Source organism: Cajanus cajan, chromosome 7 (assembly GCF_000230855.2).
Source record: "Cajanus cajan strain Asha chromosome 7, NIPB_CcT2T_4, whole genome shotgun sequence".
NCBI classification, from domain to species: Eukaryota; Viridiplantae; Streptophyta; class Magnoliopsida; order Fabales; family Fabaceae; genus Cajanus; species Cajanus cajan.
The window spans coordinates 58222906-58240728 of NC_138523.1; the positions used below are offsets into that span (position 1 = coordinate 58222906).

Genomic DNA, 17823 nt, shown 5'->3' on the forward strand with positions numbered 1-17823 from the left:
TCCTAAAAAAACTTTTAAAATTTGAGTTAATTACCTATACAATGTCAATGTAAAGTTAGTTTTTACACAGACAATCAATCATATCTTTTAATAGTGTCATGTCAGTTGCTCATTTAATGAAATAAAAACACATCTTTTAATAGTGTCATGTCAGTTGTTCATTTAATGAATTAAAAATAAAATAAAATAATTTAGAAGATATGATTGATTACCAGTGTAAAAAAACTTTACACTAGCAGTGTATAAGTGATTAACTCTTAATAGTGCCATGTCAGTTGCTCATTTAATGAAATAAAAACACATCTTTTAATAGTGTCATGTCAGTTGCTCATTTAATGAAATAAAAATAAAATAAAATAATTTAAAAAAGTATGATTGATTATCGGTGTAAAAAAATTTTATACTGGCAATGTATAAGTGATTAACTCTTAAAATTTTATCTATTTTAGAAAGATTTGAATATAATATTATTATTTGTGTTTTGTTTGTAAATAAAGAAACAGTACACGCGACGGAAATAGATCTCCTAACTTTATGAAGGGAAAGTTAGGATAACTTAACACATTTAAACCGTTGGATTTGTAATAATAAATCAGATTGTGACACGTGTACATTTAAGTCAAAATATATTTTGTACACGTGTCACAATCTGATTTATTTTTATAAATCTAACGGTTAAAATAAATTAAGTTACCATAATTTTTATATCATAAAGTCAGAGGATCCGGATCCGCACGATACTCCTTTGGAAAACAACAAACCCAAATTTTGAAGAAAAATAATAATAACACAAAACATTTGAATTGGGAGATGTGGCGAGTAAAAACATGTTTATTGTGAGTTGTGACAGTGTAAAAGTTTGATGTTCTATGAAAGTGAAAATAGGGTGCAGACTTTGTCAACAAAAGGTTAAAAGAGAATGAAGAGGTTTCACTTTTATTCACCAAAATAGAATCTCAAAAAGTTATTTTCTCTACAGTAAAAGGATTTTGCAGGTTTCCTGTGCAGAGGAATAGGAACATAGGTTTCCGATTAGCGGAAAATTCATCATGAAAATGGAAAATTTTGCAGAGAAAACTGTGCAAAGGGTTTTGCAGGCTTGCTTAATCCGCAAGAAAAAAAATTAGAGGAACATGGCCTCCTCACATCAAAAAGCAAGCTTGCTTATAGCCGGGTAGGATTTCAATTTTCAAATTTGCAAATTTTTAGAATCATATAAAATGACTTTATAATTATCCGTGAAATAAAATATCAAATAATTTTTAAATTTTTTAAAAAATTATAGATTTAATCTATACATTAAAAACTTTAAATTAAACAGTTAGATTGTTAAAATTTAATGTAAAATATGAGTTATTAAACAAAATAATTCTAAGTAGACTTATTCCTAAAATAAACAGATCCCTTCTCATATATATATTATTGCAAATAAATTTATTGTAATTATACCAATGGTTCAATTTTTTTGAAATGTATATATTAGAGAGAGTTAACCAAACACAAATTTATAACATCTATACTAATATATTAAAAAAATACCTCTTTTAATAATCACTTTAATTTTTATATTCAGAATATTATTATACTCTTTTATTATTAAAAAAATAAATAATAAATAAATATTTTTATCACAACCAAAATTAAAACTTGATATCTTGAGACTCAAAAATCAACTATAATACTAGTTAAATTAATATATTTTTATTACTTAATTTCAGTTTTTATTTTATTATTAATGGAAATACAATCCTATATTATATAAAATGGATATCACTCTTTATAAATGTATTAGGTCTTTATTTTTAAATGGACATTTTTGTCCTTTAAATTATTTTTGCAATTTTTTTTTATTTCTCTTCTCCACTTGACTGTCATTATCAATAACTATCCATTATATATATATATATAATTTTACTTTTTTCACCTTTTTTTAATAATCACCTATTTTATTATTTTTTATTTAAAAATAAATAAAAGACATGAAGTGCATCTTATCCTATAATAGTTATTAAATTTTTTAGTGACATTAATTGAACTATATTTTGAATAAACATTGACCAAGACTTAATATAACAGGATAAAATATTACTCTCTTCGTATCATAAAGACTACATTTTAAGGTTTTTAAATAAATGCATTTTTTTTTTTACATTTTTACTAAAATAATTTAACTCTCTCAATAATATATCATTTTCAATAATAATGATTAAATAATTAATAAATGAATTTTTTTTAAAATTAATATTATATTAAAAAGTGAAAATATCAATTATTTTAGAACAATTTTTAAATGTTAGAACTACAGTACAGACGGAATATTTAAGAAGTACATCCATATTTGACTATTACATGGAAAAAATTATTCAAATTGAAATTAATTTCAAACAATCAATTATGACCTTTTTAAAAATAAAAAAAAATTGGCTGGCAGTCAACTCTGGAAAAATGCTTATTTGAAGTCTCCTGCTTACATTCTACCCTGCATTTCAAAATTGAAATATTAAATTCTGAAATTGCTTTAAATCTCAAATTCATTCATTCAATGTCGCAGAGAAGGGAGAGATGCATGTGGGTGATGAAAGGGAATGATTGGAGTTATGGATTTGGGTTGAGAATGAGATTTGGTAAAGGATTTTTTTTTACATAAATGTAGCACTTTGATAAGGATTGAAAAAGATGAAAGATAAATATTATGGTTAATGTTATAACTTGATAAGAAGATAGATAAAATGGATGATGTGGTGTATATCTATCTATATATATATATATATATATATATTTTTTTTTTAAGGAAATGACGTGTTCTTTAAAATATGCCAGACTCAATTATGAACTACCTGAAATACTGAATAAACGTTGGTAAAATTTCTTTGAGGTGTGCGATGACATATAACGGGGTCGTCTTAAAGATTTAAGGAGCAGAATTGACAATTGTAAAATTTCAAAGATAAAGGTAATTCGGATGATAAATTAAAGAAAATCGGTAAGATTTTAAAGATAGAATCAAGTTTGAATCTGAAATGTGACAAACTGTCACCTTCAGATAAGGTTTTCTTAATTAATTAAAAATAATTTAACGTAATCAAAATAAAAATATTTTTGAATCTCATTTTCGCACGTGCAGGGGGATAAGGGAAAAATCAACAGATTTAAACTACAACATGCTCACAAGGCCCATTTTTATGTGTACAAGCTCACCACCCATTGCTTACCTTTTTAAGAGTGTAAGAAACACTTTGATATATAAAGACTCTACACTTGAGTGGATCAAGCAATATAAAACTATTTTTTTTTAAATATGATATATGCGCAACATGATGTAATATGTGTTACGTGTACATCACTGTTGGTGTATATGATTTTAGTGTGTAAGGCCTTAGAAGTTGTTGCATAGAGAATCTGGCTCGCATACAAAGACACACACTTGCAGGAAATTTGATTATGAGCGAATTGTGTTAAAACAATATTGACTCCCGAAACCCTTTTGACTGAATTCAACCCTAAGCCAATTGTATTTAGTTCAGTCAAACCGCCGTTATATTTCTTTTTATAATTATTTATTATTAAATAGTTTTTAAACTGAAAAAAAATTAATTTAAAATCATTTAGTAATGCATTCTTTATCATAATGTTTTTAAATATATTCTTTATTATTAACTAAATTTATTATAAATTACAAAATCATAAATGAATTTCATTAAATAGTGTAAGAGTAACAAAATTTTATAGTTATTAACAAATTTTAATCAACAATAAAAAGTATATTCAAAAGTGTTTGTCAAAAAAAAGTATTTACAAGATTTTTTTTCAATTAATTTTAACACTTCTATTCATTTATCCTATAAAAATTAAAAAAGTGTATGTAGCATGTAAAAATTAAAAAGATTAAATATATTTGTAGTCTTTTATTTTTTTTATCAAATTTTACTTTTAGTTTTTTGAATAAATTTTTTAGTACTTGAACTTTTCCTTTAATTGACATTTTTTTTGGGTCAATTTTCACTTATATTTTATGTGAGAGTATTTTTATTAATGTATATTTGACAAAAGTATTTTTAGAAGTTTTCTTTTAATGAGAAAATTTTTAGTTTTTTTTTAATAAAAACAAACTCATTATTTTCAATTGAATAAAACTTTCAATACAAGGAAAGCAAGGTTAGTGAAATTGTAATGTTGTATTGTGAATTGTGATTTATTTAATTTTATTAATTAAATAATTTATATCAATGTGTTATTTTAATGTTTTAAATTCTAAAGATTAGAGAATGCTTACGAATTTAGTTATTTGGGGGGTTGTTTTGTATTGAGATCAAAATTAGTCAAATTTAGAGAAAGATATATAAGATTATTTAAGAACTTGAATTCCATAAGTTGATTTCTTAAGAATTATAGAAAAATGTTTTAGAGAGATAATTTCTAAAGTCAAAAAAGTTATTTTGTTTCCCCGATTTCATAAAAGCATCTCAATTCTTCTCTGTAGCAAAGTTGTAGTATTTGATTGGAGATTCGAAGCTTTGAGTGTTGAGAATAAAAGATCGGAGTTGTCGTACGATGAGAGCTCAAAAAGTCCCATTCTTCACCTTTCGTCCTCCTTTTCCTTGATTATAAGAGATTTGAAATAAGGAAAACTTGTAGATTGATCTTTGTTGTGTTGCATGTGTTGATCATTGCATTCATATCAATTCAATTTTAAAAAAATTTAAAAATCATTTAATACTTCATTTCATTAATTCAAATCAATGTATAAAATAATTTTATGATTATCCGTCAATTTTAATTAATGAAATGAAGTATCAAATGATTTATTTTTTTTTAAATTTTGCAAACTTGATCCATACATTAAGAACTTTAAAATATTCGACAGTTGGATTATTGAAACTCGATATAAATTAAAACATGAATTATTGTAAGTTTAAATAAACTTACTCATGAAGTAAACGGATCCCTCACATATATATATATATATATATATATATATATATATATATATATATATATATATATATTCATGAATATAATTGTGAAGTCCCACATCGGTTAGGAAGGAGAACGAAGCATGCCATATATATGGGTGTGGATACCTTCCTTGTGTGGACGCGTTTTGGGGTGGCATGCGTGCCATTGCCAGAAACAAAACCGTGAGGGTTGCGGCCAAAGCGGACAATATCCACATGCGGGTTGCTGGGCTGTTACATTTGGTATCAGAGCCGGGACCCGGGCCGGTGTGCCAGCGAGGGCGCTGGACTCCCTTGAGGGGGGTGGATTGTGAAGTCCCACATCGGTTAGGAAGGAGAACCGGGCCGGTGTGCCAGCGAGGGCGCTGGACTCCCTTGAGGGGGGTGGATTGTGAAGTCCCACATCGGTTAGGAAGGAGAACGAAGCATGCCATATATATGGACGCGTTTTGGGGTGGCATGCGTGCCATTGCCAGAAGCAAAACCGTGAGGGGTGTGGATACCTTCCTTGTGTGGACGCGTTTTGGGGTGGCATGCGTGCCATTGCCAGAAGCAAAACCGTGAGGGCTGCGGCCAAAGCGGACAATATCCACATGCGGGTTGCTGGGGTGTTACAGCGAGGGCACTGGACTCCCTTGAGGGGGGGGGTGGCATGCGTGCCATTGCCAGAAGCAAAACCGTGAGGGGTGTGGATACCTTCCTTGTGTGGACGCGTTTTGGGGTGGCATGCGTGCCATTGCCAGAAGCAAAACCGTGAGGGTTGCGGCCAAAGCGGACAATATCCACATGCGGGTTGCTGGGGTGTTACAGCGAGGGCGCTGGACTCCCTTGAGGGGGGTGGATTGTGAAGTCCCACATCGGTTAGGAAGGAGAACGAAGCATGCCATATATATGAGTGTGGATACCTTCCTTGTGTGGACGCGTTTTGGGGTGGCATGCGTGCCATTGCCAGAAGCAAAATCGTGAGGGCTGCGGCCAAAGCGGACAATATCCACATGCGGGTTGCTGGGACGTTACAATAATTCACGTAATTTGTTAAAATTAATAATCAATAACTAATTTATGTCCTCGAAACTTAATTTCCTTTTTAACTAAATATTATTTTAATAACGATAAAAATCAAGTTTAATAACACCAATCAACTTTTGCATCTAACCCCAAGCGTGTGGTTCAGCGGTAGGGGTTGATCCACGCTTAAGCAAGGTCAGGGGTTCGAATCCTGCCTTGTGTATGCAGCCGCGTTAAATCTTGGGGCCAGCTATCCCACCCTTTGAGGTGCCTCCAACGCGTCCACACAAGGAAGGTATCCACACTCATATATATGGCATGCTTCGTTCTCCTTCCTAACCGATGTGGGACTTCACAATCCACCCCCCTCAAGGGAGTCCAGCGCCCTCGCTGTAACACCCCAGCAACCCGCATGTGGATATTGTCCGCTTTGGCCGCAACCCTCACGGTTTTGCTTCTGGCAATGGCACGCATGCCACCCCAAAACGCGTCCACACAAGGAAGGTATCCACACCCCTCACGGTTTTGCTTCTGGCAATGGCACGCATGCCACCCCCCCCCTCAAGGGAGTCCAGTGGATACTCCAGGAACGAACCTAAAAAAAAAAAATCAACTTTTGCATCTTAAAATAAATTTTATCACTATTGAATCGAGAGACTTAATTAAATTATATTAAATACTAAATTTAGTAAAATGACGTATTTTTTTACCATGTATAAATTTATTAATATGACTATTAAATTATTTTTGTAGATATAATTAAATAACACATATTTGCTATTTTTGATTAGTACAACAAATGTTAAATAAATTGGTACGGTAAAACATATAATTAATTTTTAAATTCTATAATCTTTATGAAGATTGGAATTCAACAATATTGAGGCGATAAATTATACAAAATTCATCCCTTGATAACTGTCAAATTAATTTGTTAAAATAATAAAAAAAAAGTTGTGAAATGAATCGTTCCACTTAAAGGTCGTTCAAAATTGTAAGCAGATAGATGAAGAGGTTGATGATGTCGCCATATATGGCAATAGCAGCCCAGATGTAGTCATCATAGGAAAATCTTTTGATGAGGTCATCGGTGTCGTATACGATGAAACCACACATTATGAGTGCACCAATGCCTGCAATCACCATTCGCCCGGTTGGTCCTAGAGGGAAAAACACCTGTTCCATCGTACATAAACATAAACATCCCATCACATTATTATTTAGATCAAATTAAATGTAGCAAATGAAAGTTATATGTAGAGATGGAATGTTTAATTACTTGAATGAGTGAGAACAATAACATGACCATAAGGGAAGCAAAGAGGAATGGTCCTAGGAAACTGAAATCACTGCCTCTTTTAACAGCCCAGAATGTGTAGAGCGTCAAGCTAGCAGTCACCACACCTGTCAGAAATGCTGCCTCCAGGACGATTTTTGCTGTTGCCCGACAACACAGCTCAGATTAATTATTGTGAATCCAAACAAAACTCTAGCATAGTAACATCATGTAACGATGATATTAATTTATATATACATAGTTTCTATTCCACCATCTTCTTCAATAGCTGCTATACATACATGACAATCTAGAATAGGATGATAATAGAAAAAGCACTATTATATATATACATTTTAATTACTAAATTCTACATAATAATGTAATTCTAATAACATCTTATATTAAGATGTGAAAATCACAAACATGTAGAAAATAAAGGTGATGATGAAGTAAGTAACATTATGATTATGTATACGTTATTTATATATTCATGGTGTACTAATTGATTCGAATTTGTAGAGAGAAAAAGATTAGAAAGCGATGCATACCATCGACAAAAGCACAAGCGAATCCAACTGTAACAGACATGCCGAGGGTATAGAGACCAAGAAGGAAGAGATTGACCGGATGTTTTTTGTAATATTTGCTCAACACAAACAAAACTGCACGTACGAGGATACATGTGAATTAGAATTTCCAACTCCGAAGGATAAATATATATATTTATTTTAAAAAAAGAAGGGTTATATATATATAGGTACCTATGATTGTAACAATGGCGGCTCCAAAGAAAACAAAGAAACGATTAGGATTGTACTTGGCGAAATTCCTGACGGGTGAAATGAAGATGAAGATGGAGGCGAATGCAGCTGTGAAAAGCAGCTGAATAGAAATAATGACGTAAACTTTGCGGATGAAACCCCATCGTAGTTGAGGAGACTCTATCATGGATGGATAGAGGCCGTCGTTATGTACATCGGGGAACCCAGCCTCAATGTCACCTTTACCCATGGCCACCGGTGATCAGAAGACAAACCCCACCCCACGCAAATTTCAAAATGAATCCCAAATGCCTTTTTGATCTCAATGCCTTTCTCTCCTTTCCTTTAAACCAAACACACCATTTGTAAAAATAATGCATGCATATATAGAAATGCTTTCGTTTAATTTTGGTGTGCTTCCTAGTCCTCCCTGTCTTCAACTCCAAATATATACACATCCTATTAACCACCATTTCCATCAAAAATTCACATCACAAACGTTACACCCTCACCACTTATTTATTTATTTTTTATTATCACAATTCTTATAATTTAAGAGAGAAACGTTGCACCATCTACATTATTCATTACAATTTATGAAAAATAAATTTTTTTAGTTGGTCTCATCTCTAAATTATGTGATAAATTCATTAACTAATAAATGAGATTCATAAATTTTTTAATTTTTAATAAATTTCAACTAATTACAAAAAAATTTGTTAATATTCATATTTTTAAAAATTATTAATATATAGTTATTATCATACAAATAATAAATTATATATATATATATATATATATATATATATATATATATATATATCGTCATAAGTGTTATCTAACTTAATAAATTAGAGACTAATTCTATTTGAGATATTATGTTTATATTTTATTGTTGATCCAACAAACTTTTACACATAGTGAAACAATTATTAATTATATCGTGTGAGTGCATGATACACAACCACTACCTCAATCCATCATATTACACTTACATATACAATGACTTTTATGTGTCTTGCACAATAATGAAAAAAACGTATAAAAGATTTTATAATAATTGATTGAAATTGTTTAGTATATAAAAAGAAACTATTTTTATAGATTCGTTGGAAATGTTTTAGATTAATATATATGAGGAATGATCCACTTATTATAAGAATAAGTATAATTATACTTACTATACTAAATAATTCATGTTTTACATTGAATTTTAACTATCTAACTATTTAATTACAAGTTATTAATACATAGATTAAATATGTAAATTTTTTTAAAAGCATTTTATAAATTTAAATTGTTACATAGTCATAAAATTATTTTATACGTTAGTTTAAACCTATATAAAGAAGTATCATATAATTTTTAAATTTTTAACAATTTTGCAAATTTGATCTATTCATTAAAAACTCTCTCTTTATATATTATCATCAAAACAATCCTATTAATAAATTCTGATTTTTAATTAAATAAAAATATATTTTACTTAATTAAAGATAGTCAATTTAAATCAATGAATATTTTTAAGAATATAATGATTTAGAAATAAAAGTTGTTTTTTGAGGAAATAAATGCTAAAAATAATGTAATAACTAATAAGTAAAAAGGGAATTAAAAGATTACATCAAAAATCAAATTATTCTAATACAATGTAAGAAATGATTCAAAATAATTAAGTGTAAATCAGTTTTCGTCTCTATAATTTTTTAATCGTGTATTTTTGGTCTTTAAAGTATTACTTTGTTTTATATACTATAATAATTATCTTAAATTAATGATAACTTTTTTAGAAAATTTTCTCAACTTCTTATATTTTTAATCATTTTAATTATAATTAACTTGAAGTTTAATATTTTTAAGAATTATTAATATTTTAAAATAATTTTGTATCATGATATACATTATTTATTACATATAAAATAAAATTTATATATTTAATTTTTTTTTTTGCAAATTTACAACTTTTAATTATATATTAAAAAGTATTTATTTATTATAAAATTTAGTTAACTAACATAATGTTTATTACATGTATTAAAATACTAGTTATATAGATGTTATAAATAATAATATTACATCTGTTTAGTATATAGGACACTTTCAAATATATGAAGGCCTAATTCAAGAAGGATGGATTATTAACCCCAACGGGCCATAGAGAGACATAAACTTAAATACCATTGATTAGTTGGCAGAGGCTTCGGGCTTGAAAAGGAAGAACAGTTTGGCTCCATGGGGCGTTTTTAGTTGGAGTCAGATTGTACTGTACAAATTACGAGTTTAGTAGTTTTTATGGACCTACAACCCATTGGGGGATGTTGTTGGAACATGTACACCTCCATTTTTAATCATCCAAAAATCTTCCTTTTCTTTGAGTTTCCTCACATAAATCAGCCTTCAATTTAACACTATTTACTTATGAAAATTAAATTGAGGCATATTGCATAGACGTTATTATTTGATTCTATTTCTCTCTTTTTGATCCTGGCTTCTATCATGTTTTTGTTTGAAGGTGGTGGAGGTTCAGAATTCTGTTTAAAGGAACCTAATCATGGATTGGACCCCACTCCCAAGCAAAGAAAAAGGACATATAACATTTAAATAGTCTAATCTTGTATAAAGTCATTCATTGATGGCTTGTGTATTCAAAGAAGGGGCCATATTGAAAGCAAGAACATAGAAATTTACAATATTCTGTGAAGTCACATTAATTGGTTAAGATAGTGAATTCAAAGAATGGGTCATGTTGGGGTGGTTAACAGGTTGTGACTTATGAACGATCAGCCATGTAAACAGGCGGAAAAGATTGAAAAAGAAAAAAAACCAACAGTGAGTAGATTGGCAAGCTAAGAATATAGAGGGGTATGTATTTTAATCAATGATTAATTTCTTTTTCTAACCTGTTCTTTTTGACTGAACTGCTTTGTCCTGATGGCACAATAAAACAAAAAGAACAAAATCAGGGGCCCATTCAACAGTGGTTTATACTAATGTTATTTAGCATGCAAAAAGAAAAATAGAACCCATAAAACAAGATTTCAATCAGTGTTGAAGTGAGCAAAAGGCAGTCACATGTAGTTATCAGCAGAAAATTTAAAAAGGATAGAAGAGGGAAAGAGCATGGGAAGAGGTCACGAAAGAAGGATTCCTTGTTTATTTGTCTCCTTGGACCAAAACATAGTGATATGCATGAATTATTTTTGTCCATTTCCATCTCTCAACTGTAGTTTTCACCCTCTAAAATGTCCTAGTATTTAATTTAAATGGTTAGATTGATTAATTTACAGTTAGGCTCTAATGATAAATTACATGAACCAAAATCACACAACTCCATCAAGGATTTGATCATGAATGAGAAATTAAAAATAAACAAAAACAATTAACTCATCTATTTCTTCTTTCTTTTACTCTTTCCATTACAGAAGAGAGAACCAAATCCAAAAAATCTGGCAGTGGCTTTGGGAATATATGCTTGCGGTAGATTCAAAACAGGGCTAATTCTAACACCATTATTACCAGAAGATCCACCGTTTTTCTTCTGAGACGAATTATAAAAATAATATGTACTTGAACTTGAAGAGGAAGACGATGACCTTCTGCTCGAAACAGAGGACTGTTTCTGCAGCCTCTGCTTGTGAGTTTCCCTCGGAAGTTCGGGTTGCTTCGGGTTCGGCGCCGAACCAGTTGAGTTGCTTCTTGACAGGAACTGAAGCGAGCGAATCAAGCTATTCCCACGTGTGGTGTCGAAATTCAAACTGCTACTGCGCTTGAATTGCCAGAAATACTTGGAAGATGGTTTTTCTTCTTCGTTCTCTGCTTCGTCGGAGGATGCAGACAAAAACTCTTTGAGCCTCTTCTTTTGAGTCTTTTCGGTTGTGGCGGGTTGAGATCGAGGGGGTTCGTTGGAAACTTTCTTGATCTCCATTGGGACGATCTTGCCATTGGAGAAGAGTTCATCGGCGGAAGAAAGTTGTTGGGCTAAGCCATTGGTGATGCAGAAGACGAAATCGGAGCTTGAGTCGAGGAGGCACAGGTCCGATCCACGGTGGCGATCTTCGACACGAACTGAAGCGTCTTCTGTGTTCTTGAGATCGTGGGAGAATGAGATGCGAGGGCTGATTCCTGCGCTGGATATCTCGGAGCACACTTCTATTACCATGTCGGAACAGGGCAACTCTGTTTCGAGGGAAATGATGTTGTCTCGGTGAAGCCGCGAAAAAGTTTCGAAATTTATGGAATGGGGTTGGTCGAAAGGGTGCGTTGGAGTCAAAGGGAGTGAAAGAGACAGAGTGAGAGAGTGTGGGAATTATGGGGTTGAGAAGTCAGAAATTGCAGCTTTAGCTGTTATGAAACTGAAGGAACAATTATGCAGATGAAGAGCGAGGGAGATTAAATTTAACATTGTGGGCTGTGGCTCAATTAGATCCTTTTCTTTTGGCTGTGTTTAGAGGGAAAGCAGGTGAAACTAATCACCGAAAGCCTATAAAAGGATAACTCTTTTTGGGGATTTTCAAAGAAGCTTTAGAAATCAGAGCATCTGGAATGTCACGAGAGAGAGAGAGAGAGGAATTGACATGCGCCACGATATTTATTATGTGAATCATGGAGGGGAAGAATATTTTAGGGGAAAATATTACTAAACGATAATATGCTACTATGCTAAATGGTTCTGGTAATGTTAACTATTGAGAATAACTTGGTCACTGAGATGATTACTTCAAAAGTGGAATCTTTGCTTAGAAAAGAAAAAACAACCACTTACAAAGTTAAGAATAACACTCTGATATTCTGATTAATTATCAATACAACCCCATTATTAAAAATGATATTTTGATTTCTATCCTGTTCTCCAAAAAGACAAAAAAAAAAAAAAAAGTTATCATGCTTTAATAGCTTATGTATTTTGTCAATTAGATCTACATTATATTTCTTATATTAAAAAAATAGCATTGTGAGACAATGGTTTTCGATTTAAAAATAGCATTATGAGACAATGAAAATAAATAAGTGGAAGTAGAAGTTATATAGAGCAGCAAAATCATCTTTGTCTTCTCTTATGGAGTAAATTATATACAAAATGACAAGTCCCTCATTTCATCATTTTCTAATATCAAGAGTAAGTTGCTTTAAAGGTAAAGTTAACCTTAATGTTTGATAAGAAAATTAATCATCGATATTATATAAATGTACATAATAAACTATTAATATGTCCTAATTAACGATTTGTTTTCACTAAATTTAAGATTCAATTTCATTTTAATAATATATCATTATCATAGAAATTTTCATATTCGTTTAACAAAAATATATAAATGTTCTATGTGCAATTAAAAAAATTACATAATTTCTTTGGGTTGAAATTTATGTTTTTTTAGCTATAATATCGATACAAAACATTCATTATTATAAATAGTGACTAATTTCTATAAATATTTCTTTCTTAACATAATATATTTTAATTTAATATCAAAATTCAAAAGTTCAAATTTATATTTATGTGTGCGTTTGAGTCTAATTTATTTTCATGTTGTATAAATAACTTTTTTTTTTTTTTTAACTTTACAACTTTAACCATATAACTTATTAATACTATGCAATGCTTTAAAAAAAATTTACTATACAATTAATCATTTTTTTAAGCAATTATCTCTCCAGAGTCTCTAAAACTGATCTGACATCAACAAGAAAAACCTTTTCAGTTGATTAGTTTTGATAGAAAAGATTAAAGAAGTTATTAAATCACTTTAATCATAAAAATATAATTACATTTTATTAAATTATTCTCTACTTAAATACTTGAAAAATATCATTTCAATCATTTTTTTCTTCTTTTCATTTTCTATCTTTGATTCTCCTATATGAAATATATATATATTAATCGTTTCTTTCAGTATTTCGGAATTAGATTAAAATAAATAAATAACAGGAGAATTCTTGTATACTCTTTGAAGAAAGATTTTTCTTCCTCCGAATTTTTTTCATACCATACCAAAAAAGTATATCTTATACCATTAAAACACTTTTGGAACTTTGTATAAGATATGAGATTCCGAAAATAAATGATTTTGATGTTTAAGGGAACAATAATTCTTCCTTCACATGGAAGAAAGAATTTCTCCCGCATAACTTTCTTTACTTGTTTTGCTTGTTTTCCTAATAGAAAAAAAAAAAAAAAAAAAAAGCGATGTGAAAATCTATTGACTTTATAAGTACGTATTAATGATCACACCCATGTTAATTTAATTTCCATTCTTTTAACTGTCCTTGGCACAGCACAAGCTTCCTATGTTAATCGTTTTCGGATCTTGGCAATCATCGTCGTCATCATCATCAAGCTACTTATCTTCTGCCAAAAAAAAAAGAACTCTAATATCCTAGATCATGTTTGTTTTACTTAACACATTTCTCAGTCCAATGCATTTCCAACACCAATTCATGTCTCTGTTGTTATTAGCGTTAAAGTCATGAACTAAACGGGTATTCAAACCCACCCCTAATTGTTGAACAATGTCAACGTTTTTGGTGCATAAGTTAGAAGCATTAATGGTGTCCTGAGTGGTGGAAACATTAGGTGCTGAGTTAGCATTATGTGGCATGCGATGTGGGGTCCTTTTGAGACAACAGGCATAGCAAAAAAATGATCCTCGTTCATAGGAAATTATTGTTGCATGACTAGGCAGTAGGCACTATCACAGGAGTACTAGTACCACACCTTTAGTACTTCTTCAAGCAATGTAAACATCATGACCAAAATTATATATGGTGATAAATGATAACAGAATGCTTCTTCAGATACAAGAAGAAGAACCTTTTTCAAATTTCATACTCAGGGTGGCATGCACTACCGGTGTGAACAACAACCATAGGGTCTGAAAAGGGACTAGAACAAAAGGAGATGGTGTGAACGTCTTACAAGGTTCACAAGCACACAAACCCCGGAAATAAGGTTACTTTTTCATTTTTTTTAACCTTTGTGGATGAGGTCCACTGAAATTTGGCAGCATAGATAGACATCACCATTTTACTTTTTAAAGGTACTTAATTACTGAGATATTACTATTTAAAATGGCCAATTGGTAAGGAATTTCAAAGTGGTGCGCAAAGGAGTATGGACAAATTATAATTTATTGATTTTCTAATTTCTATTACGTGCCATAGTATACAGTTTAGCTTATTCTGGTGTTGACATATGTGAGTAGTGAGTAGCATATTCTGACGGGAAAATGTTTACTGCATAAGGTTGATGCGGTTATAAATTGGTAACTGAGAGGAGAAAAAAAAAAAAAAAACAGAAGGGAATCTGGGGTGGATGGTGTGATTTGGTGGCATCCCCATATGTGTGTCAGAGTACTTTGACAGCGTTGGATCATTCCTCCTCTGTTGGCACGTGGGTAATGGCCATCCCGATCAGATCATGATTCCTGGTGGCTACTGGATTGAATACATTTGGCATCTCCATGTCGTGAATTTTTATTATTTGGATCAATCACACACTCTATGCCATTAGAGGTATTATAGGTCATTCTGGGTAACATAGACTTGAATGTGTAGTTGACTGTTTTTAGCTCAGGTTGTGCAATGAAAGTACAAGAATGGCAGCTTTCTATTAGTGAAGGCAAAAGCATATCATGCAACAAATTAATAAGATGAAAAAAGAGAGGCTAAAACGTATCCCATTCTACGCCCAGGATCAAGTTAATCCAAATTCACGACAATAAACTGAATGAAATTTTACAACCAATAACTTCTTTACTTAATAAATAATAGGTTGCTCCTGCATCTACAGTTAATGTCATCCTTTAAAAAATGTTTTTGAATAAATAAATAAATATTAAGCAGGTATTTAGATATTGTTGAGATAAAGTTTTTGATAAACATTCCTATAACAAAATAAAGAGTGACATTAACTTTTTTATTTTTTATTTTTTTTAAACTAATTAATTTATATATACATTAAAATTAATTTTAAAAAATTTAAATAGAATTTTTACGAATCAATTAATTTTAATCAATAAAAAACAATAATTTATTTCTCATTTATTTTCTTCTATGTAAGTGTTTATATAAATCCTCTGGACATCTTTTTATTTGGAAATCGAATGGATCAGTTGAGCTTGAAATTGGAATGTTCCAAATCTTATTTGACTCTAGTCTACAAGATAGTAAGTTGAGTAATTAAAAAGATTGCAAATAAGAGATTGAATTAGATGAACTTGTTCATGTAAGATTTTTTTATTATAAAAAATATAACTCCTTTTTATCGGGTCAACTTTTATAAAAATAAAATAGTATCTTCAATCGTAATTCTATACTTAATGTAAGAATCAAGGATAATTACGATATTTCATCATCCATTGTTCTAGAATGTTTTCACAAAAATATAGATATTGAACTTTTTTAAAATGTAAGTTTTGGATCTAACTTAGTTTTATGTAATCCTATTATAAGATGAAGGTTATTTGTTATTTATATATGTCATGTCCCACTTGGTGAATAATCTAATATGACCAATAATATTCATTAGGATAAATTTTGATCCCATTTTAAGAATGTGAGATCAAGTCTAATTTAATTAACATTATAAAATTAACTTAGAATGTAGGAATTATTCTTTACTTATATATTGTATTTTATCCTTGTAATTATTGTTGGATGCAATGTGTTATTGAGTTATTATAAGATCATTTGAATATATTCAATTCATGATGTTAGGAAATATGTGTTATATATCTCATATTGATTTATGATAAGATCAAAATAATATTTGAGAAAGTGAAAGACAATTTTCATTTTACAAACTAATTTTGTAAGTTCTAAAACTATATTATATTAGAGTCTATTTTAGAAATTATCATTAAGATTATCAAGTTGTTTGCTTGTAGGCCACCTACAAACATTTAATCTTGTAAATTTTATGTTCAAAAAATTTATTCTTGGTGTAGAAGATGTGTGTCAAATATTTCATATCAACTAATTAACTAACAATATAATCAAAATAAAATATATAAACAAAAATAATCCTTCCCTTATACATCAATTTTATACGATTGAGCTTTACGAACTTGGTGAGGCATTTCACATTTTGTTGTGACATAGGCAAGTTGAATTTGAAATCTAAATACTTAGGTGAATAGACATCGCAAGGGGTCAACTAAAATGCAGAGTGTGCATCATCAATAAATTCAGGTGATGCATGTTATATTGTTATGGACCGAAATCACAGTATGTTTGATTAGGATTCTTGTGACCGCAATTCAGGTTCATATTACATTCTCATTTCTCCGACTATTCTTGTGATCTCAACTGTCCATATATTATTATCATTATTTCTTGAATGGACATGCACACTAAAAAAGTAAAATAAAATAAAAGAAAAAGAAAAAAAGACGAAAGATCCGAGTTGATCATGGATGGGGCCTCAATATTCTCTAGTTGCAGGTTGGGAGGGTCCTGGGGACACAATTTAATTTGCCAAATTTGACCTTCGTACTTGGAGGCTTTCAATTTGGATAAGATTGTGAAGCAATGGTGACTATTTAAGCACAATCAAAATGAAAGTGCTTCGTTAGTTCATTTATTAAAAAAAGTATGAATAAAAAGTAAAATATTTTCCAACATGTAAAAATAAATACTAATATTTTTGGGTCAACATCGATAATAAGTTGAAAATTATTAAATTAAAATATAGTGCGGGCCCATGGCGTGAAGCCCAAGCCGGTGCAATAGAAACATGAATGGAAGCCCAAGTTGAAGCGGTAAACGTCAACCGTAGTCGCTCTCCACTAGGATAGAAAAGATGTTTGTAAAGCCCAAAGTATCT

The 17823-nt window shown here is 30.4% G+C and overlaps 2 protein-coding genes across 2 annotated transcripts; both read right to left on the reverse strand.

The window, feature by feature from the left end:
• Positions 1-6783: 6783 nt before the first annotated feature.
• On the reverse strand, positions 6784-8403 carry LOC109804874 (protein LIFEGUARD 4). The gene is made up of 4 exons (XM_020366778.3): positions 8004-8403; positions 7791-7904; positions 7243-7400; positions 6784-7139 (listed from the first exon to the last, which is right to left on the reverse strand). The coding sequence occupies exons 1-4, from the start codon at positions 8251-8253 to the stop codon at positions 6939-6941; spliced, it is 723 nt and encodes a 240-aa protein (XP_020222367.1). The 5' UTR covers positions 8254-8403; the 3' UTR covers positions 6784-6938.
• A 2731-nt stretch (positions 8404-11134) lies between these two features.
• LOC109795122 (uncharacterized) lies at positions 11135-12679 on the reverse strand. Its single transcript, XM_020354543.3, has one exon. It carries the CDS (start codon positions 12160-12162, stop codon positions 11392-11394), a length of 771 nt encoding a protein of 256 aa, XP_020210132.2. The 5' UTR covers positions 12163-12679; the 3' UTR covers positions 11135-11391.
• Between the last annotated feature and the right edge of the window lie 5144 nt (positions 12680-17823).